Source organism: Zingiber officinale, chromosome 8B, assembly GCF_018446385.1.
Source record: "Zingiber officinale cultivar Zhangliang chromosome 8B, Zo_v1.1, whole genome shotgun sequence".
Classification (NCBI taxonomy): domain Eukaryota; kingdom Viridiplantae; phylum Streptophyta; class Magnoliopsida; order Zingiberales; family Zingiberaceae; genus Zingiber; species Zingiber officinale.
Genome location: NC_056001.1, coordinates 23,558,004 through 23,581,432, shown reverse-complemented (window position 1 = coordinate 23,581,432; position 23,429 = coordinate 23,558,004). Strand labels below are relative to the sequence as shown.

General features: G+C 41.8%; 1 protein-coding gene across 1 annotated transcript; it reads right to left on the bottom strand.

The window, feature by feature from the left end:
- Positions 1-9,894: 9,894 nt before the first annotated feature.
- Positions 9,895-11,493, bottom strand: LOC122017648 (GTPase activating protein 1-like). The gene is made up of 3 exons (XM_042575315.1): positions 11,226-11,493; positions 10,619-10,714; positions 9,895-10,358 (listed from the first exon to the last, which is right to left on the bottom strand). Exons 1-3 carry the CDS (start codon positions 11,337-11,339, stop codon positions 10,068-10,070), a joined length of 501 nt encoding a protein of 166 aa, XP_042431249.1. The 5' UTR covers positions 11,340-11,493; the 3' UTR covers positions 9,895-10,067.
- Positions 11,494-23,429: the final 11,936 nt, after the last annotated feature.

Here is a 23,429-nt window from a genome sequence, read left to right as displayed (position 1 = left end):
CCGGCCGGAGGGTTTATAGACGCCGGACCGTCTCTCGATCTTTAACGACGGAGCTCGTCGGCGCGGATATTTATAGCCGGTCGGCGCGGCTCTCGATCTTTAACGACGGAGCTCGTCGGCGCGGATATTTATAGCCGGTCGGCGCGGCTCTCGATCTTTAACGACGGAGCTCGTCGGTCTTGCGCTCGGTGGGGTTGTGGACGCCTGCTGGTCGGAGGGTTTATAGCCGGTCGGCGCGGCTCTCGATCTTTAACGACGGAGCTCGTCGGCGCGGATATTTATAGCCGGTCGGCGCGGCTCTCGATCTTTAACGACGGAGCTCGTCGGCGCGGATATTTATAGCCGGTCGGCGCGGCTCTCGATCTTTAACGACGGAGCTCGTCGGTCTTCTGCTCGGGGATTTATAGACGCCGGCTCGTCTCCCGGTTTCCCGGCCGGAGGGTTTATAGACGCCGGACCGTCTCTCGATCTTTAACGACGGAGCTCGTCGGCGCGGATATTTATAGCCGGTCGGCGCGGCTCTCGATCTTTAACGACGGAGCTCGTCGGCGCGGATATTTATAGCCGGTCGGCGCGGCTCTCGATCTTTAACGACGGAGCTCGTCGGCGTGGATATTTATAGCCGGTCGGCGCGGCTCTCGATCTTTAACGATGGAGCTCGTCGGCGTGGATATTTAGAGCCGGTCGACGCGGCTCTCGATCTTTAACGACGGAGCTCGTCGGCGCGGATATTTATAGCCGGTCGGCGCGGCTCTCGATCTTTAACGACGGAGCTCGTCGGTCTTCTGCTCGGGGATTTATAGACGCCGGCTCGTCTCCCGGTTTCCCGGCCGGAGGGTTTATAGACGCCGGACCGTCTCTCGATCTTTAACGACGGAGCTCGTCGGTCTTCTGCTCGGGGATTTATAGACGCCGGCCCGTCTCAATATCACGTTGTAGGATGAAGGGGAGTCGACCACCACAAATTTTGTTGTCCTCGTTCTCCGGAGCGGTTCTTCCCCTAAGGAGATAGCCAGTCTTACCTGTCCGACCGGAAGAACCTCATTGCTCGTAAACCCGTAGAGGGGGGTTGTCATGGGCAGCAGCTCGGCTTGATCAATTTGTAGTTGATCAAAGGCCTTTCTGAAGATGATGTTGACCGAGCTGCCAGTGTCAATGAAGATACGGTGGATGATGTAATTGGCTATTACCGCTTTAATGATAAGGGCATCATCATGCGGCACTTCAACTCCCTCAAGATCCTTGGGCCCGAAACTGATCTCGGGTCCGCTCGCCCTTTCTTGGCTGCAACCCACCTCATGGATTCTGAGCTGCCGAGCGCTTGCTTTTCTTGCCCTGTGTGAATCTCCTCTGGTCGGCCCACCCGCAATGATATTGATTTCTCCCCGGGAGATGTTGTTTCTATTCTCCTCTTCCCGAGCAGACTGCCTAGGTCGCTCATTGGACCTTCGAGAACGATCTTCATGCCTTGGAGGGAAACGCCGTTCGGGAGATCTCCTATATGTTTGTCGACCGGACTCTTGCTGACGCTGCCGGCGGTCGGGCAAAGGTGATCGACGAGGGCCACCCCGTCGCACGGGGTGGGTGATTGAAGGCAAGCCCCGACAATCGCGGGTGTTGTGAGAGTCAGTATTATGGAAAAAGCAAAACATTGGAGTCCATACCCTCTTTTTCTTCATCCTTGGCCGCTCGGCCGCTACCTCTTGGACCACCGGGGACTTCGTATGATGCGCCCGGGATGCCTCAACTCTTGGTCCTCTTGGTGGCTGATGGGCAGCGGGCTGCTTCCGTTCGGCTTGGGCCGGACGTTCGGCATGAGTTCCCTTCCGTCGGGCAGCCTCCGCCTCTTCCACATTTATATACTCATTCGCCCGGTGCAGCATGTGGTCGTAGTCTTTGGGCGGTTTGCGAATGAGCGCACGGAAGAAGTCCCCTTCCACGAGGCCTTGCGTGAATGCGTTCACCATTGTCTCCGAAGCGGCTGTGGGGATGTCCATCGCTACTTGATTAAATCGCTGTATATACGCCCGGAGAGATTCTCTTGGTTCTTGTTTGACGGTGAACAGGCTGACGCTTGTCCTTTGATAACGTCGGCTGCTCGCAAAGTGATGAAGAAATGCCGTTCGGAACTCCTGGAAGCTAGTGATAGAGCCGTCCGGCAGTCTCCGAAACCACCTATGTGCAGATTCCGATAGAGTGGTGAGAAATACCCGGCACTTTACGCCATCGGAGTACTGATGCAAGGTGGCGATGCTGTCGAACTTCCCCAAATGATCGTCGGGGTCGGTCATTCCATTGTAAGCTCCGATCGGCGGTGGTGTATAATATTTTGGTAGCGGATCCCGATGTATGGCTTCAGAGAATTGCCGGTGAACCTGCTCGGGTGGCGCGTCCGCTCGGGGAGCTTTGCCCTTTCTATGATCCCGAACGGGAGGCTCATCGGATGAAGATCCTTGCTCCCCGTGGGCGGGCGCGGTTTATGGGGGAGTACGGAAGAGAGCCCGAGGGAACCCTCCTGTTGAAACATATTCCGGGCGGTCTGCTTGCGCCGCCCAGCCTGCTGAAGCTGAGGTTGTTTGCTGTTGCGCTCGCTCAGCTTGTGCTTTCTCCTTTTGCTGCTCCACTATCTTGGCTGCCCTCGCCTCGACTATAGCGTCAAACTCCTCTTGTGAGAGTGCCACGGTGTGTAGTCTTCCAGCCTCGTCCATTGCCTCTGCTCAGATGTAGGTGCGTTCCCACAGACGGCGCCAAATTGATCCTGTCCGAATCAGGAGTCAACGGACGCTGGGGACGTGGCGCTCCCTGCTGGATCCTCGAGTGCTCCGGCGAACCTGCAACAAAACCGAGCCGGGAGGGGTGTCCCGGCGACGGCCCTCCGACGCTCAAGTCAGGCGAGGAATAACAAAGGAAGTGGCTTCAGAGATCTAGATGCCCGTACCTCCAGTGAAGAAATGGGGGCCTTATATAGACCTATTGAAGAAGCCTGAGCACGCCAATCGAAGCGATCACCTGCTTTCGATCATGCCCAGGTATGAGTCTGTCAGAAGGACATCCCTAAGGCCATACCGTTACTGTATCCACCTCTCCATGATGTGACTGCGAGATCCTCCATCGTGCGATCTTGTGTACGGCCTAATCATCAGACATGCTTCTGCTGATATCCCATATCCCGAGCCGAGCGCATAGGCCGCTCGGCCACCTTTGTACCCTTGCCCTTATCTTGGCCGAACGGACAACCCGCTCGGCCCTTTGGTCCCAGCCGAGCGGACTCCCGCTCGGCCCTTCGATCCTCCTGCCTTGGCGTCGGAAACCCAAGCCCATGGATGAGTTATCTCTAGCTCCGCTCGGACCATTACCCGCTTGGCCAGCCCTCCATCCGTCCTTAGGCTGGGACCCTTCAGAAGGTGGGCCCCCCATTCTTACCGCCGGATCAGTAAGCATCGAGCATGCAAATCCTTTCGCAGCCTGAAGTTGAATCCACCATCTAATCGATCCTTGGCAGCGGGTATCAATCTTTCGGGTTGGCTCAATTGAGGTCCCGAAAGTTGATACAGACCCTCTACTTATTATTGGGCTTGGATACTAGGACCACGTTAGAGAGCGAGGGTGGGAATTGTACCTCTCTAATGTGACCTGCTTTCAAGAGTTGATCAACTTCAGCCCGGATGATCTTATTTTGCTCGGCCAAGAAATTCCTCTTCTTTTGCTTGACCGGCTAGGAATCATGCAGGAGATGAAGCTTGTGCTCAGCTACCTCATGCTTGACTCCTGGTAGCTCCTAGGGGGACCAGGTAAAGATGTCCCTATTGCGCACCAGATCCTATTTAATTTCGGATGGCAGGTCGCTTGATACGCGAGTGATGCTTTCATGATGATCAGGATAAAGCTGGACCTCTTCCCAGGGAATGAGTTCTTCAGCTATAGGTAAGGGCTCATCTTGAATGATGTGGATTCCCCCATCCCGGGTCTTCTAAGCTCTGTGAGTCTCGACCTTCACCATGTCCACATAACACCTGCGGGAGACCATCTATTCACCTCTAACTTCCTTGACCTGGTCTTCCATCGAGAATTTTATCTTTTGATGAAAGGTGGAGACTACCGCTCGGAATTCATGTAGGGCGGGTCTCTCTAAAATGATATTATAAGAGGATGGAGAATCCACCACGATAAAGGTGCTCCTCCACGTTCTCACCAATGGTTTACTACCCAAAGATATGGCTAGCCTGATCTGACCCATTGGCCACACTTCATTACTTGTAAACCTATATAAAGAGGTGGCTACAAGTTGAAGTTCATTGGCGTCGATCTACATGCCATCAAACGCGTTTTTGAATAGCACGTTGACAGAGCTTTTGGTGTCAACGAAAACTCAAGCCATGCGACTATTGACAATGATGACTTTGACTATGAGGGCATCGTCGTGAGAGAGCTCCACTCCCTCTAGGTCTTGCGGCTCGAAGCTGATTAAGGGCCCTGCAGCTTGCTCTCGGATGTAACCTACCGCGTGTTTCTCTAAGCGACGCTCATGAGACTTCCGAGCTCTGGAAAAATCTCCATCTGTGGGCCCTCAGGAGATCATGCCGATCTCCCAGATGATGATATTTCTCCTAGTCTCTTCCTTAGGGAATTCCATTGGCTCCTTGCCCTGCCTGCCTGCTGAGTTCCCTAACCTCCGTTTTCGGATAGGGATTTACTTGATTGTCCTGTGACAGTATGCGGGTTGGCCAATAGCTTCTGAAGTGTGGGCACGATCTCGGGTGGAGGTAGGCCCAGTTCAGTTGCCCGCCGAGAATCTCAGGCGAACTGGACGCAATCTCCAGTGTAATGGGTATGGGACCTATGGTAGGTACAATAACGGGGCGCCCGCTGACCGTATTTAGGAGCTTGGATAGCTTCGACTCATTGCGCCACCCTGGATTCTTGACCGGGCGAAAAACACGGTCGGGCATCCTTGGAACAGGGATAGGGTTTAGTGGGAGGTTGGTGTTGGATCAGAAAGAGCACTAGAGGGAGGGGGTGAATAACGATCGTCGAAAATCGTTATCAATTCAATGTATGCAGCGGAAAGTAATAACGGAAACAATGCTAATATACCAAGTTTTACTTGGTTCGGAGCCTTCGTTGACTCCTACTCCAAGGCCCGCACATAAGAGTGCTTTCGATGGGCAATCCACTAATACTTCGCAAAAGTATTACACGATAAGTACAAGAAATAAAAAAGTTACTGACAACAAAGAAAACAAAATTGAGTCGTAGGTTGTCGGAGAGGCTTCGCAGCATTGCAGGAGCGTCTTTGAAGCAGCGCGCAAGAGAGCAATCATAATAGAAAGTTGTGTTTTTGCTCCAGGTGGAAGCTGCTTATATAGGTGGTTCCGGGCACCTGGATCCCTTCCGAGAGCCTGGACCGTGACGTCAACCCATCCAATCAGCATGCTCCAAATTGACGTCGGGATAAAGTTTAGCATTTCGGGTGCTTGGACCAACTCCAGGATCTAGGATCCCTTCTGGGCGCCTGGACCAAACTTTTCCAACAGCTCATTTTTTCCTGAAAAATAAAGTTAGTCCGAGACAAATAAGAATTATATCTACCCTGCAACAAAGAGTTACCACAATCAAGCAAATAGGGTAGTAATTAGATTCTGTCTCCTCGAGATCAAAATCTAGTAAAGATCTCAACTTAGATTTCTAAAATGGATCTAAGTTGGATTGACGCCTACAGTTCCCTTAACTGGGAACGTGTCCACACCAAGTCACTCCCTTCCAGTGACTTACCTTAACTTACCATCTTGCCAAACATCTAGTCAGCCCATCGATCTGTTTGGATTCCATGCCGGCTATCCAGTCGACCCGTTAACCTAGCTGGACTTCGTGCCATCTATCCAGTCAGCCCATTGACCTAGCTGGAATTCGCGCTAAATATCCTGTCAGCCCGTCGACCTATCTAGACTTCTTATCAGCTATCCGGTCGGCTCGTCGACCTAGCTAGGTTTCTCCTGCACACTCAGTCAAAGACGTTAGATCACAACAAATCTAACTTAACTTACCTTGTCATTCATCAAAGCCTGAGTTAGACTGTTAGTGCAAACTGCACCAACAGTTGGGGCGGCCTTCTCTCTGACTTGTTGACAGGAGCAGGCGCTTTGTCTGCTTTCCTCTGAGCTGCCTGGGCTTCCTCTACATGAATGTAGCTTGCTGCTTTCCCAAGCATCTCATCAAAATTCTTCACAGGCTCTCGAATCAGGGCTCGGAAGAACTCTCCTTCCACCAGACCATGGGAGAAGGCGCTCATCAAGATATCCGAAGTAGCGGACGGGATGTCCTGGGCTACCTGGTTGAAGCGTTTTATGTAGGCCCTTAGGGGCTCTGCAGACCCCTACCTGAGAGCGAATAGGTAATGGTTAATCTTCTGATATTTCTTGCTACTGGCGAAGTGGTGCAGGAAAGCGTTCTTGAAACCCTGAAAGCAGGTGATAGATTCAACAGGCAATCCGTCGAACCACTTTTGTAGCGAGTCTGATAGAGTGTTTAAAAACATCCAACACTTAATGGCATCACTATACTGGTGAAACAACGCAGTGTTCTGAAATTTACAGAGGTGAGCTTTTGGATCCTTCCTACCGTCATCTTTCCAATAACTCGGGGCTTATACCCCTTTGGTAGCTTCTCCTCGAGCACCCTTAAAGAGAAAGGTACCTACAATTCCTCAGGCAACTCCTTCGGCTCCTTCCGAATGACTATGACCTTCTCCTTTTTTGAGTCTCTGGGTGGGGAACTCTCGACCATGGAGGCCTAGTGTTGCTCCTTCTTGTTATAGTAATCCGAGCCGGGGTCGCGATAGAAAGCTCGAGGAAAATCCTCGGGCTGCTTCCTCTTAGACCCCATGTCTGAAGCATGGGCCTGGTCCTTTGAAGCCACAGGTATCCTATGTAGCTGTGAAGTTGCGGTATGCTTCTGGGAAGCCGCTCGCATCTTACCTTCTTTGAACAACTCGTACTCTCCAGGTGTCATGGTTATGTTGATCTCACTGGTATCCTCCATCGCCACGTTCAGAACAGGTGGAGAAGATTCCCACAGACGTCGTCAAATTGATCCAGTCCAGAATCTGAGTCGGACAAAGGCCGATGGAGATAGCGTTGGTGTTGACGGAAAGGCGACTTTGACGCACCCTATATACGCACGTCGAAAAGGCGAACCCATACGTGGAACCACCAAAATCTGTGGTAGGAGAACTGGTGGTATTTAGACTCTACACACACTCAGACAAATACCCAGAGTGTTAGAGACCAAAAATAAGGGAAAAAGTCCTCGGCGCAGGTCCTCCGATGCTCAAGTCAGGTTCTTTTTTCCCGGAAGAATAGTGTACGATGGAAAAAAGAACTACTGAAAATGAGTACATATGTGTGCGTACTTAGCCAAGGAAGAAGACCTCTCTTTTTATATGACGCTGCATACCTTTAGAGCCTGACCGTTGTCAGAGAATGTCGGGTGTCAGGGTCTATCGGGTGAGAGAGGTTGTACGGCGACCTCCTATTGGTAGAAGGAAGATTCCACTCTCAGGGAGTGGCAGACTATTGAAATATTCCCTAGCATGCAATTATTCTCTGACAGAAGGTTACGATTCCCTGACATTGTTGTCATTTGTGCTTTCCGTCCCACTCGGGTTCCACTACAAACAACTCCGGACGACCGCTCAGATGTGCTACAAGGACTATGCTTTTATGATGAGCTGTGGTGAACCGACCGGACTTTATATGAGACTGTGGCGAGGGATCCATCTTTCACGATTTGACCGCTGAAGAGCCGGTTGAGAGTTGTTTCAGTAAAAGTACTAGAACCATATATAAAGCCTAAGCTAGGAAAGTCCGATCAATCGGGAATAGGCCAAGAACTAGTCCAAGCTTCGTTTTACATCTCAGATCTGGGACCTACTCTGCCTGTGATCGACTAGGAATTATGCGGATCTAGAGATCTACCATGCCTATGATCGACCAGGAATTATGCAACTGATGATGCGAGGCAGTCTAACCCTCGTCTTTCCTTGACTCTTGATTGTCACGCCCCCTTGACTTTTGACTACGTCCCCTTGACCTTTGAGTTCTTGGCCTTATCGGGTCCCTCTTTTACGCACTGTATCAATATTATTTTTAAAAATTAAAATTAGTATAGCACTCATCTAGTGGTTATTACAACAATGTTCAATCTAATTAATGTCTGCTACAATTGTCTTAGCATCCAATTAATGAGTGCTATAGTAATTTTTTCTATGCTTTTGATTTTATTGAAGTGATTTTTGCTAAGTTTAAAAATTTTAACATAAAATATTTTTTAAATTTAAAAGTATTTTGTGTATTTTTCACCAAATTGAACTACAAAAAAATAATTTTTACAGCTACGTTCAATTACTCCTAACTCACATTAGCGTCCAAATCATTTCTGGACATCCCGTACAGTCAGCAACGGGAATAGGGTAAGGGAAAATTTGCATGTAGTTCTCATTGGCAAACACAACTTTACATACACTCCTCATTGGAAAAAATCTTTCTTTTCACTCCCTAGTCTAATATACTTACCTAATTGCCCCTGATATTTTAAGTATAAAAAGTCTAAAAATGAGTATAAATCCTCTTAAATTCAGTACATTAAACTAAAATCTAGTATATTTTCTATCAAATTGAGTACGATTCTTTTTTCACCTCAACTGGATGGAAAATATACTAGATTTTCTTTAAATGATACTCAATTAGATGTAAAATATACTAAATTTTCTTTAAATGATACTCAATTGAATGAAAAATATACTAGATTTTTTTCAAATGGTACTGAATTTAGGATGAATTATATTAAATAGGACAAAAGTTGTACTCAATTTAATAGAAAATATACTCGATTCTAGTTTAAAATACTGAATTTAATAGGAATTATACTTATTTTTAGACTATTTATACCTAAAATATATGAAGGATAATTTTAATTAAAAATATACTCAAATATACTAGATTTCTTTAAATGATACTCAATTGGATAGAAAATATACTAAATTTTCTTTAAATTATACTCATTTTTGGACCTTTTGTACCAAAAAAATCTGAGGGGCAATTAGGTCACAATATTTGCATGAGAGAGTTGAAGCAAATAAAACTTTGCATGCAGGGAGTGGAAATAAAATTTTTTATGAGTGGGGATTGCTTACAAAATTCAAATTCTGATTGGAGATTTTTCTCTACTTTACTCAACATATAAATTTCGTATATATTATATATAATGCTATAACAATAGTATATTCAGTAATATATATATATATATATATATATATATATATATATATATATATATAAAATTAATGGATAAAGGTATAAAGATAACATGGCACAAAAAAATTGAAGTGAAAATTAGGCATACTAATTGGAAGCCCACTGTGCAGTCCAAATTTGGGCCGTAATTAGGGCTGCTACGAGTCCAACCAAATGTTGAGTTGCGATCGCTTCTCTTAATCTCAGCAATCTTGCCAATAGGTTAGTATGGTTTAATTTTGAGTCCCTCTTAATTTTGTGTTTCTTTATGGCATTGGATACTCGGGAGTCGGGACGCTTGTGCCTTTATTTGTGTAGACCCCCACCACTTATTGTGACATTTATTATAATCATCTAATCATAAAATAGTTGTTCATATATCTATTATTCAATTAAATGTTTAGGAAAAATAATTTTCCAACAAAGTTGGAGAATGCGTTGGTTGATGGCAGACAACTCGAAAGTCGAACCGACATCTCAAAAGGTAATGGTCATCATAGCTCGTCTACTGACTGGAGGACCAGAGTAATACAAATACAGTGCACAGTGTTCGGGAAGCACAAGGAGGACCTGTGCATCCCCGTGAAGGAGGAGATGAATCAGATAATCAAAATCCAGTAGAGTTCATGCCTTTTGTTGTATTTCTGAAGTGTATCAAAATACTGCTAACTATATCACAGCCCGTTCTTAGACTACAAATGCCACAAAGCGTCTCTATTTCTAGTATTATCTATGCTACGAAATTAGAGGTTTTTGTAAGAGAAACGTAAAGCGAGATCACAGATCCCTGGAGCTTTGAGTGCTGACCCAGCGCAGCTTGAGCTCCACTTCACCACGTTCAACATCTCTGAGTCGGAGGATAAGATCTTGAAACACTTCGCCATCTGACCAGTAGACACGACTCACCTCGGCTAAGCAGTTTTTCCTACAGGGCGTCACCGTAGTGATTATGGTGCCATTCGGCAGACCTTCCAACTTCATCTTCACGGCCTCCACTAGCATGCGTATGTCAAATTCTGCGCGGCCCATGGGATCGTCTAGGCTAAATGTGTCCTTGTCGAACACTTCCTGCAAATCGCCAAGGGAGAGTCAGTAACCTTCAGCTAGGACACTGATTGAGAAGTATACTTTCGTTTGCTAATTGGAAAAAAAAAATAAAGGGTCCCAAGATTTAAGCTACCTCAAAATTGTCAATTCAAGGTTATGATTTAAATAAATATATTACTAGGTTTCAAGGTTACGATTGCCGACTGTTGTGTCCGAATTGTTTAGTTTCTGGCATCTGAAAATTGCTAATGTAGATGGGAGTATATTTCAAATTAGCTTACCAGTCTCACTGGAAGGTTAGGATCTTCAATAGAAAGCGTCAGTTCTTCGTTCCAAACAGGATTGGTATTTCGTCTTACTACTCGAGTCTTCAATTTCTGCAACGACAAAAAAGAATGAAGAAAAGACTAAGGAAAATGAAGCAACAACGAGTGAAGCATCAAGCATGAAGATAGCGCATTAAGCAATTTTTTTTTTCAAATGATCAAAAGCATATTCACCGAATGATGGGATTGGTGATGAACAAAACAAGATCTGACAGCACTAGAATGGTTATATTGGGCGAAACAACAAATCAAACACAACGTTTATTGCAATCAATCAGTCTGCCAAAATGGAAATCATGTGATCGGATTTAGAAACGCTATGAAGAATACATTAGCAACTTTCCGCGCACCAAATAGCAGAACAATAACTAACACTTCCAGTCTTCCAGATGGAAGAGAATTTGCTAAATCTTTCTCAAGTTTAACACATCTACTGGCAAAATCAGAGAGAGAGAGAGAGAAGGGCAACTCTGTCTTGCTCTTTATCACTAACATCTAAAGGTCATGACGAAATCAAGCTTCGATGAGGAAAGAAATGGGGCGAAGGGAGGCGATCGCGAACCTGCTTGCCCATCTTGACGATGACGTAGGGATCGCTGCTCCAAAAGTCTCGTACGGCGAGGTTAAACCCTCGCTGCACCTTCACCTTGAGGAGGCCGAGCATTTCCGGCACCATCGCTTGCAGAACCGAGGTAGGACTGGCCGATCGCCCGGCGAAGGCAGATAAGAGGAACTGAGAAGAAGAATCAGTGGGGCGAACTAGAAGAGTCCAGAAGAGAATGAGTACCGAGGAGAGAGCGAGCTGGTACTAATATTTAGCGGTCGTCATTTTCGATTACCATTTACCGGTGGCGTAGGATGGCATACTGGAGACTGGAAGGTTCGATTTTTACGCGGTGAGCGTAACCCTGAGCCGTAGCCAGTTGTAATGGTACCAAAGAAGACAACGCGGAGACATGAAAAGCACCGGTAAGTCGTGCCAGGCATTTATTACAAAAGTATTTATTTAAAAAATAGAGAGAAAACAAAAAATTACTATTCTGCGGTGCGTTCTCCATTTTGGTTGCAGCAATCACGGAATGAGCGTGTCTAGACGTCTGAAAAGAAAGAGCACAAAACAAGGGTCAAAATTATAAATAAAAAATTGCGAAAATATTAATTTTCTCAGTAATTTTGTGAAAGGTTCCTTAATTACTGCTGCCGTTTTGCCGAGGGAAGGCGATGCCGTGGCGGGTCCACAACACGGATGTTTTGTGCCTTTTCATTTCAAGAAAAGTCTCATTTTCTGACCTGTGATTTCTAAAACAGGATTCTGATCAAATCAGAATGACACCTTTTATTTTTTATTTTTTGTTATTTTCACATCTAAGGGCATTTAAAATAAATATATAAATAAAATGACGTCTGTTGTATATTTTTCACCTAAAGATATTATTAATCTAGTAATATTATATTGGTTAATTATATAATTGATAAGGCAAATAACGTTGGTACATGAAGTTGGATCAAAGTTAAGAAAATTAGGTGGCATAGCGGTCGAGAGAAATTTGTTCACATCCTAACATTTATAGCAATAGTTATTATTATAATGTATAATTGTTATGGTCAACTAAAGAGGTTATTATAATTATGAATAAAAATGTTTGTTGAAAAAAGCGCAATTAAATGCACAAATATAATAAACTGGGGCATCCCTCAAACCACTGACTTCCTACTTGCCACTAAACCTAATGTAAGCTCAACCAAACCAATAAATAACAACACAATGCCTCCAACTTGATCTAATACACAAGAAATCTTTTTTTTTTTTTTTTAAATTGTCAACTTAATTAAATTTGTTCACATCCTAACAATTATAGTAATAGTTATTATATGAAATCATAGTTATAATTATTGATACGGTAAAAATAGGATCCCGAAGTTAGGATCGAAGTTAAGAAAGCGGGTTGATATGTCGGTCAAAGTTAAAAAAGGGTTAACACTTAGGGTTAGTATGGTCACGTGGCTCAGCCAAATACTGCAGCCTCGGACCTTTTGTCTGATCGAATCCCGAGTCCCTTGGTTTAATGGAAGCTCGAGTTGTCTTAGTTCAATTCAGAATCAAGTCCTCTCGGTCTGACTGAATATACTAGACATACAGCTCGGCCGGACTCCTTGTCCGAGTGGATGCCAAGTTCTCAGAGAGGCCAAGTCTTATCAGCATTCCTTAGCCAACCCGAACCCGTCCGAGAACGAGGTCCGACCAAACGTTAGAGGGGCTCCGTCGACCTACCATTAAAGCGTATTAATAGTCTATCAACCCAACGACCTAATATTTCTTTTTGGTGTTTTGTGCAACCATTGACAGAAAACCAAGTGAGTATGCCCTGGGGCAATAAGTATGACGCTTAGCTTTTACCCAGTAAAGTATAGAAATGGTGGATCTATTTTTGGAAGGACTGCGGTGTGTCAAATTAGTTGATCATATTTTGGAAATACATTGATATTCGTGTAAAGAGAAAATAATAGTATATAAGGGATCTCCACTTACAGGCTCAAGTAAACTTCACTAATAGAGTTCACTATTCATCATTTTTGTTCTTCATTTCTTCCTCCGTCCTTTGTCTGACTTGAACGTTAGAGTGCCTATGCTAGGGAGGATCCCTGACTCAATGACTGACGTTTTCTTCTTCTAGCTCTTTTCTTTGACACACAGGCTCAATCGTAACACTAGGTCCCTCCTGCTTGGAGTCTTCTGGTGGTCAATTGTAGCGTTCGAAAATTTCACTACTAAATCGCATGCTCTAGTATTATTGTTAGTAGTAGTATTACGAATTTTATTCCATTATCATATTATTTGAATTATTTAAATTGTTTAATGATGAGTTCTTTTAGAAGTTTAGTTTTGATGATACAAGACTTGAAAGGAGAAGACGGGAACACCGAGGTAAATGCTATTTTATAATATGTATTCTTGAGCTTACTTTTCTTGCCTTGGGAATTTTAAAAGTAGTGGGGGGTAAATTTAAGAGATTTTGTTTGAGTTAATTTCACAAATTAGTACTTAGAAGGGGGTTAATGGCTAGTTTTTTTTTACTAGCACTCTTATAACTATCATTTAGAAACTTTATAAAATTTAAAAAAAACAAACCCTAAAACCACTTAGTCTCCTCTTATATACATCTAATTGATCGGCCATAGAAGGGGGAGTACACAAAATCATTCGATTGGAAAAAAAAGGGGGAGAAGGAGCCAACCCTAGAACCTTTGGTCACCGCCCCTCCCTTGCCTTTCTCTTTCAATTTTCAAGCTTCGAATTTAGAGAATTTAGGGGTGTTCGTGTGTTCCCTAGCCTCCTTCGCCGCTTCATGACATCGTGGTTGTAAGTTATTCACGTGAAGGCAAGTACAAAAGTTTTCTTGATGCATCATTCACCCATATGTATTGCATGTCATAATATATGCTTTTAGTATTCGTTTCAGTCATAACATGCTGTTCAAGTTGATGATTTATGATATTCCTTACATGTCAAGGCTGTCTAGGGGCATGTGGATTCAAACAGGGAGTGATTTAGATTAGAAATGATTTAGTTATGAATTTTATGGTCAGAACATGCGCTGGTTTGCTGCCTGTACGCGACCAGTGAGTTGGTTTGAGTCATACATGCTTTTTCTTGAGCCTGCACGGTTAGGATTAAGTCCAGGTGATAGCCCTTCGAGTTAGGATCGTGTGGGTTCAAATGCGGAGAAATTTGGATTAGAAATGAATTAGTTATGAATTTTATGGTCAGAACATGCGTTGGTTTGCTGCCTGTACATGACCAATGAGTTTGTTTAAGTAATACATGATGTTTCTTGGGTCTGCATGGTTAGGATCAAGTCCAGATGATAGTCTTTCGAGTTAGGATCGTGTGGGTTCAAACAGGGAGCAATTTGGATTAGAAATGAATTAGTTATGAATTTGATGGTCAGAACATGTGCTGGTTTGCTGCCTGTACACAACTAGTGAGTTTGTTTGAGTTATACATACTGTTTGTTGGGTCTCCACGGTCAAGATCAAGGATAGGTGATAGCCCTTCGAGTTAGGATCATGTGGGTTTAAACGGAGAGTGATTTGTCTTAGAAATGAATAAGTTATGAATTTTATGGTGAACCCGCTCAAACTGCATTTTGTCAGGGTAGAATTGAGCAAGTCAAGTTTTTGGATTTCTAGGGGCAGCCGGTTGACTCGGAATGATTTTCTTTTTTGTTAAGCATATTTTATGATGTTCCAGTAGTTATTTCAAAAATTTAGTTTGAAGCAAGAAAAGAGTTTTGAGATTTGAGGCGAGGAATTCTGAATGAGGTGACTTGACTGTAGTTGCTCTTTGATGGATATGGGGTCGAGAGACGTCTCGTTTGGCCATATCAAATTGACGCGTAGTGGACTTCAAAAAAGTACCGGGGTGTCCTACACTTGACGGGTATAGATTCCAAATTAGGATTGGGATGCCATACCAGCCTATGGTTGGACGGAGCTTGATCATGCGACTTGAGATTGAGTAGCCACAATCCGACAACTAACTTCCTAAGAAAAAAAAAAGAGATCATTTGAGTAAGTCCATTTCTATTTTTCTTTGCTTAAAGAACATTTAGTTAAGTGCACTCAGATTAAAACTGCATGTGTTTGTAATATTTAGTACTAGTTAATTATGAATTTTATACTTGTTGAATTTTTAGATTCACTATGGTTATTATGTGCAGGTGAGCATGAGTCAGAGGCTGAGGGACAGGATTCGTGAGCGAACTGCATTACAGAAAAAGGCACTCGAACCATTGACCGTTATGTTTCTACATGATTTATAGGGAGATAATAAGGGAAGACTAAGAATAATAATAATAATAATATTGAAACTATTCTGGTTGCAGGAAGATACATTTAATTGTTTGGGATGATGGAAAATATTTTTTTTATGGGTTGTAGCATTTATTTCGAGTTTTGTCTATTCTATCCTTAAACTTGGTTTTTATCAATTCGAGGAGTTATCTTACAAAATTTATAGTATTCATTTCAAGTTGTGACTATTTCATCCCGAAACTTGGTATTTATTGATTCGATGATTTATCCTAAGAAAAAAAAATGGGTGTTTCACGTCAACATCGATGTCACCTACCTAACACGTCATGCCACCTACCTAACACGTCATCTTCTCTTATTTAAGGCCGATCAATTATTATAATTTTGATAAATTTTAAATAATTTTTAATAAAGTTAATAAAGATTATTTGATATAATAATACTATATGTGTAATCACTTTGAATAATTTTAATAATCTGTCGAAGAAATGAAATTATTTTTAGATAAAAAAATAAGATGATTTGAAGTTTGTTATTTTTTTAAATTTCTGTTTAACAATAATGAAAAATAAAAAGTGTTTGAGCTTTACTCTATTTTTTTAATGAAAGAGTTTTACTCTATTTAATTTTGCATATAAAGTGCTTCAGGTGTCCATTAAGAACGTAAGCACAAAAATTATCAAGGCAGATGGTTTTAATATTGACTAGATAAAAACTCTTAGCTAGAAAAATGAATCTAATTGGTCTGTGTGTTAAAAGAAATGTTAACCGGCTAAGGAAGGACACTCCAACGCTTAAGTCAGTGATCCAGTTAAAGGCAATGAACAGAAGAACGAAGAGTAATTATGGATGTGTAAAGTTGTGTAGCCTTACGTACCTGCGCATGTAGATGAAGATCCCTTTTGATAGTGTCATTGTTTGTCTGTGTACGAATCTCAAAGTGTTTCCAAAAAAGGACAGATCATAAAGATACTCTAACACCTTTCTCAAAATTGACCCGCAATCTCTACATAGAAGCTTAAGTCATACAGCTGGTAAACAACTGTTACACAAGACGACAAGGAGGAATATGCGATCGTTGGATTTGTTGGTTCTGGTGCGGTGATAACTAATATTTTCATGTGATATTTTAGCTCTTATACTTAGTATTTTTATCCTCTCATTCACTTAAATCTTGCTTTATATCATGATTCATGAGTTAGGATATATTTGTTAGCTTATTATAATATCTTCCTAATTTTGACATTATTTCATGATTTTGTAGAGAATTAAAGAGGGGTCATAGACATGAGTTAATTATGAGTCAAATTAATTGGACCCAAAGCTAGGGTTGAGTATGAGCTAATTGAAGAGCTTGGTTCATTTCTTTTCAAGAGAGAAGAGCCTAATTGTATTCAAGAACTCAATCCTCAAGCTCACTTTGAAAGCCCAATTCTAAAAACCCAATTTCACTTCTCTTATTGGATTTGGATTCCTCTCCTTAACCGAGATTCGACCCACTAAGAAAAAACTCTTCTCTCACGCGACGACACAGTAGCAGGGATCTTCTCTTCTTCACATTTTTTGCTAGGGCACGCGACACATCCCACACAGCGCCGAGCACTTCTCCTTTCTTCCTCCTCACCACCGGCTGTCGGCTTCTTCTCTTCACTGTCGTCGGTCGACCATCCACAATCTAGTCTTCCTCTTCTTGATTCTAGGCGGTGAGTGACATCTGTTGGTTAGTCCTAAGAAAATCGTACCGGTTCCACTGTACAAAAAGTTTTTATACAAGTGTCGAACCTTTCCTTAAATAACCTATTGTGTTCTTTAGAAGTTAAATTAGGAATCGCAGACGGAACTTAACATCATTGATTCCAAATTTAACTTATCTGTTCTTAATGATTTAGATTTGAATCGCAAGCGGAACTTAACACTATTGATTCAAATCTACCTAAGTTATTAATTCCATAAATATTAATTTCCAAAATTAGCTTCCAGGACTGCATGGCGAGGCACATGGCCTTCTTGGATATGGGAGCAACCACCACCGCCTAGGCAAAGCCTTTTAAGGAAAACTAATATTTATTTCCTTAAATAACTCTAGGTTAACCAAAAAGAACAATCGAATCACAAATTCGAAAAAGAAGAAAACGCAAACTCGAAAAAAAAACTATTTCGAAAACTCTAGAATCATATGCCTCTTGTGTTTGGTATTTCCATAAATAACTATACAAAGAAAACTAGTATGATGCGGAAAACAATTACTAGTTATACCTTTCTTTGTAAGCAAAAATAACCTCTTGATCTTCTACAGTATTCCTCTTCTTATCTCGGACGTTGTGTGGGCAATGATCTTCCGAAATGAGAACCATCAAGCTCCTTCTTCTCCAAGCTAGATTCGGCCACCATTAATTCTCTATGAGAAGTAAAGATCCGGCCACCACCACCAAGCTCCAAGGGATGCTAGAAACGAAGCCTTCTTTCTCTCCTTCTTCTCCTAGCTAGAACCGGCCACCATGGACTTCCCTTAAGTTGATGCCGCCGGCCACAAAGGAGGAAGAGAAAAGAAGGAGAAGAGGAGACCCTAGGGCCGGTCACACCAAGAAAGAAAAGAGAGGAAGAAAAGAATAGAGTCGTTCGCCATGAAGACACCTCTACCCCCTCTTTTATAATCCTTGGTCTTGGCAAATAAAGAAATTTAAATAAAAAACTTCCTTAATTCTTTTGCCATGAAAAGAAAATTTTCAATTAATTAAAATCAAATTCCTTTTCTCAATTACAATGGCCGACCACTTATTTCCCCAAAACAAGGAGAGTTTTAATTAAAAAAAAAATTAAAACTTCCTAATTTGTTTCCGGAAATTTATAAAAAATTTCTCCAATAATTTTTCCCTTCATGGTCGATTATAAAAAGGACATTTTATAAATTATAATCTTTCTTTTAAACATGTGGATAAAAAGAAAGTTATCTCTAAAAATTAAAATCTCTTTTAATCTACAAATAAGGAAAGATATCAAATCTTTTCTTAATTTTTTGTAGAAACTTATAAAAGAGAATATTTAATTTTTTAACTTCTCTTTTAAATCATGAACATGGTTAAAAAGGAAAGTTTTCTCGAAATTAAAATCCACCTTTCAATCTACAAATAAGGAAAGATTTCAAATCTTTTCTTAATCTTTTGTAGAAAGCTATAAAAGGAAATATTTAAATTTTAAACTCTCTTTTAAAACCATGATATCCACATAAGAAATAATTTTAATAAAAATTCCTTTTAATTTTCTAGTGGCTGGCCACCTAAGCTTGGGACCCAAGCTTTGGCCGACGACCAACTTGGCTCATCTACTTGGTCTTGGCCGGCCCTAGCTTGGGTTCCAAGCTAGCTTGGCCAGCCCCATTAGGATGGGTAAGAAGGTGGGTATGTGGTGGGTATAAATCTCTATATACAAGAGGCTACGATAGGAACCGAGAGGAGGAATTGGTTTTGGTCTCCCGATGAAATTAAACTTCCCGTGTTCACCCCGAACACATAACTTAACTTCATCAATAATAATTCATACCACTAAAGAATTATTATTGAACTACCGCACCAATCCCAAATTACATTTTTGGGCTCCTTCTTATTATGAGTTTGTTAGTCTCCCTGTGTTTAAGATGTCGAATGTCCACTAATTAAGTAAGTTACTGACAACTCATTTAATTAATATCTTAGTCCAAGAGTAGTACCACTCAACCTTATCGTCATGTCGGACTAAATCCACCTGCAGGGTTTAATATGACAATCTTTATGAGCTCCTCTTGGGGACATTATCAACCTAGATTACTAGGACACAATTTCCTTTTATAATCAACAAGTCACACTATAAGTAACATCATTTCCCAACTTATCGGGCATTTTGATTTATCGAGCTAAATCTCACCCTTTGATAAGTCAAAGAAATAAATATTAAATATATGCGCTTGTTATTATATTAGGATTAAGAGCACACACTTCCATAATAACTAAGGTCTAGTTCTTTTATTAAATCAGTATAAAAAGAACTTACCTTAAATGATCCTACTCAATACACTTAGAGTGTACTAGTGTAATCTATTAGTCAAGATAAACTAATACCTAATTACACTACGACTATTCCAATGGTTTGTTCCTTTCCATCTTAGTTATGAGCTACTGTTTATAATTTATAAAGAACCGATAACACGATCTTCTGTGTGTGACACCACACACTATGTTATCTACAATATAAATTAATTGAACATCTACATTTGGTATATATTGTTGGTGCGGGAAGCATCCGACGATCGAACCTGAGTTTTGATAATGACAAAGGATTCAAAGTTAAGCTGTTTGTGATCTAACGTGCTTGACTAAGTGTTTCAAGAAAGTCTTAACTGCGGTTAGGCAGGTGAAAACCCTAGGGGGTGGTAACCCTAGGTCCTAGGGGGTGGTAACCCTAGGTGGAGAAAAGTCCTAACTGCGGTTAGGCAAGGTGAAAACCCTAGGGGGTGGTAACCCTAGGTCATAGGGGGTGGTAACCCTATGCGGAAAGTCTTGGCAGGTCGATGACTTCAGGCAAAAGTCCTAGCGGGTGGTAACCCTAGGTGGAAAGTCCTGGTGTCGCGAACCAGGTGAAAGACTGGACTAGCCGGGAAGCGGATGTCCAGCAGAAAGTCCAGAAGCGTCGAGTGCTGAGCAAAAGCTCAGTCGATCTGGAGGATCGTACTGCAACAGGTAAATCTCCTGAGTGGAGTAGGTGAGGACGCGTTCCCCGGAGAGGGAACAGTAGGCGTCGGGTCGACCTAGGGTTTCCGGTTGGAAATCCGAAGTTAGACTCGGACAGTCCGGAGACTGTCTATACTTCATTTATCATGTTTATTGTGCTAACTTTGTGTTGCAGGATAGTGTTTGGGACTAACGTATCTTGCAGGTGCAAAGGAGCAACCTAAAGCCTCGGATGAAAAGTGTCCGAGGCGCCTTCATGGAGCTTGGAGGCGCCTCGGGTGCAAGGCTGGAGCTGGCTGTGAGAAGCTGTTCAAGGCGCCTTGATGAACAGTGGAAGGCGCCTTGAACAGATGAAGGCGCCCTGTGAACAGTGGAAGGCGCCTTGAACTTGATAAGGTTCGACCAGTTCAACACTTATCTCCGCGGCTGACTCGGCTCTTTCAAGGCGCCTTGGTGAACAGTAGAAGGCGCCTTGAATACCCTTTATAAGGGGTTTCGACCAGCAGCTCTCTTCAACGAATTCCAAGAAATACTTACGCTACAAGATGCTCTAGAAACGCCCAGAAGTGCTGTTACATGTTCCCGACAACCCGGAGCTCCAGATTCTGCTACTTTATTGTTGTCGGTATAATTCGTTTTAAGTTCTTTCAATTGTAATATCTTATTGTACATTTTACGAGCTTATAGTTGTTGTCCACCGAATCCGAATATGCCTCAGACTAGGCTTACGCCCATTCTGCAATTCTATGGGAGTAGAGAGTTCTGAGTTAGAAGGTACTATGTTTACTTCCGTTTCCAGTGTATATCCTTAAAACGATTTTGGTAATTTTCTGAATAACTCATCATTGATCTAATTATTCCATAAGAGCCTTATACCTTTTTTCTACTACACCATTCTGTTGGGGTGTACCAGGTGCAGTTAGTTGGAATTGAATCCCGACTTCTGATAAGTGACTCCTAAACTCTCCTAAGAGGTACTTGTTACTACGATTTCACCGTAGTATCTTGATACTTTTACTTTAACGTTACTCCACATCAACCTAGTATTCTTTGAACTAATCAAAGCACTTAGACTTGTGGCGAGTCAAGTAAATGTATCCTTATCTCGAATAGTCGTCTATAAAAGAGATGAAATATTCGAAACAACCTCTTGCCTGGATAGTCAAAGGTCTACACAAATCAGAATGAACCAATTCCAACATATCTTTGGCTCTATACCCCTTTAAAAGCTTCTTGGTTATTTTTCCTTCCAAGTAAGACTCACAAGTTGGAAAGATTTCCACTACCAATGAACTCAAGAGTTCATTGGTTATTATCCTTTGAATCCTACTCAAGTTAATATAACCTAGCCTTGGATGTCAAAAATATTATTGGTTCATTTCCGAAGGTTACTTTCTCTTAAATTTAGAAAATGTGTTATTAATTTCCATTTATTGCATCGTGGGAGTTATTGGATTATAAATTGTCAACCAACGTACCAGAACAGATAACTTCCCTATTTTTCTTGATAACAAGTTTGTTATCAAAATAGACAGAATATCTATTCTTTAATAGTTTAGGAGCTGAAATCAGGTTCTTTCTAAACTTAATACGTAAAGATAATTTCTAATAATCCATATTTTATTCTTATCAAAGGATAAACATCTCCCATTGCAACAGCTGCTACTTTTACAGCAGTGCCCATGTGGACGGTGATTTATATAGTTGTCGGATTTCTTGGAACCCCTGCAATGAATTGTAGACATAATCAGTGGTTCCTGTATCTACACACCAGGTACTGGTAGATAACACCACTAAATATGTTTCAACAACTAATAAAATACACCGTTATTGTTCTCAGTTTTGTGAGGACAGTCTACCTTAATGTCCAAGTTTTCCAATCATTACAGTTGGGACTACTAAGTCTATATAACAACTAGGGGATTGACTATCATTTGAAAACCTAAGAATCACAAAATTATTTGGTCAAGACCAACATTTCAAAATCCCCGTGAATTTTGTATGCCACGTTAGTGTGGATGTATACAAATTCTAAAAAGAGATTTTATCCATTAATTTTATTATCTTGTCAACCTATGACAAATAAAATTAATAGTTGATCTGTCGTTGATCAAATATTTGGTTAAGACTTTAAATTTAAAATAATATTAATTCCTCTAACAATACTATTTAAATTTACCAACACCTCAAAACACCGTGAATTTTGCATGCCACATTAGTGTGGACGTATACAAAATCATCATTTGTAAGAGGAGGGTTTTACCCATTAACTATCTTGTCAACCTAACTTTATGACAAATAAAATTATCTCAAACACCGTTAATTTTGAATGCAACGTTAGTGTGGATGTATACAAAACCAATCATTTGTAAGAGGGATTTTAACCTATTAATTTTATTATCTTGTCACCCTAGTTTTATGACAAATTAATAGTTGGTTTCCCTTTGGTCACACAAGTGATAGCAGTGACTCCGTTGGGGAGGATACTATTAAATGTGTATAAGTGTATACCATTACTTGATACTAAGTCCATTAAATAGAATTGTGCCCCTTCAGTTGGAGAAGATCACACACATCCTAAATAACTTCCTATAGTCATCCATTAAGGAAGTTTGATCTAGTGATCCGCAAACAAACTCATCCATTGTGGAGGGAGGCACTCAGAGCTAATACGTAAGCTTGTTGCATCACTTACAAACCAGTAATGGAGACCGTGGGATTAATATACTAATCCCTCTCCCAATTAGTTATTTAAGGTGAGGAATTTTAACCTATGCTAGCATATATCATACGCACACACATCACAGTAAATATAAGCAATAAATATGAAAATTAATTTTCCAACTATTATGGCCTTTTCCATCACTGTCCTTCGTGTGCTCCAACCTTAGCTGCTGCCATCTTTAGCCACCGCCATCGGGTCGAGTCATCGCATCGATCTCGCTTCTTATTCCGCTGCGCCTCTGGTGCTCCAAAAGTACCATGCCTCGCAAAAATCCGATCCGCGACAAAAATAGAATTTTACATATATTGATCCTATATTCCACGAAGGAATGTACATGTAATCTAGATCAAAAATAAAATTCTAAATCCTAGGGCTAATACAGCTCCTGCTGTATTAGTTACATACAATCATGCACACACAGAAATAATGCCCTTGACATGTCCAAGGGTCCAATCACACACAACATCTATAAGCCATAATAGTTGGAGCCTGCAACCATAAAGTTAGCACATCCTACTATTAT

Coding starts and splice junctions, on each gene's coding strand:
- LOC122017648 (XM_042575315.1), bottom strand. CDS start 11,339: ATGGTGCCGGAAATGCTCGGCCTCCTCAAGGTGAAGGTGCAGCGAGGG. Junction 10,715..11,225: donor TCGTCAAGATGGGCAAGCAG/GTTCGCGATCGC, acceptor TTGTCGTTGCAG/AAATTGAAGACTCGAGTAGT. Junction 10,359..10,618: donor CTAACCTTCCAGTGAGACTG/GTAAGCTAATTT, acceptor GGCGATTTGCAG/GAAGTGTTCGACAAGGACAC.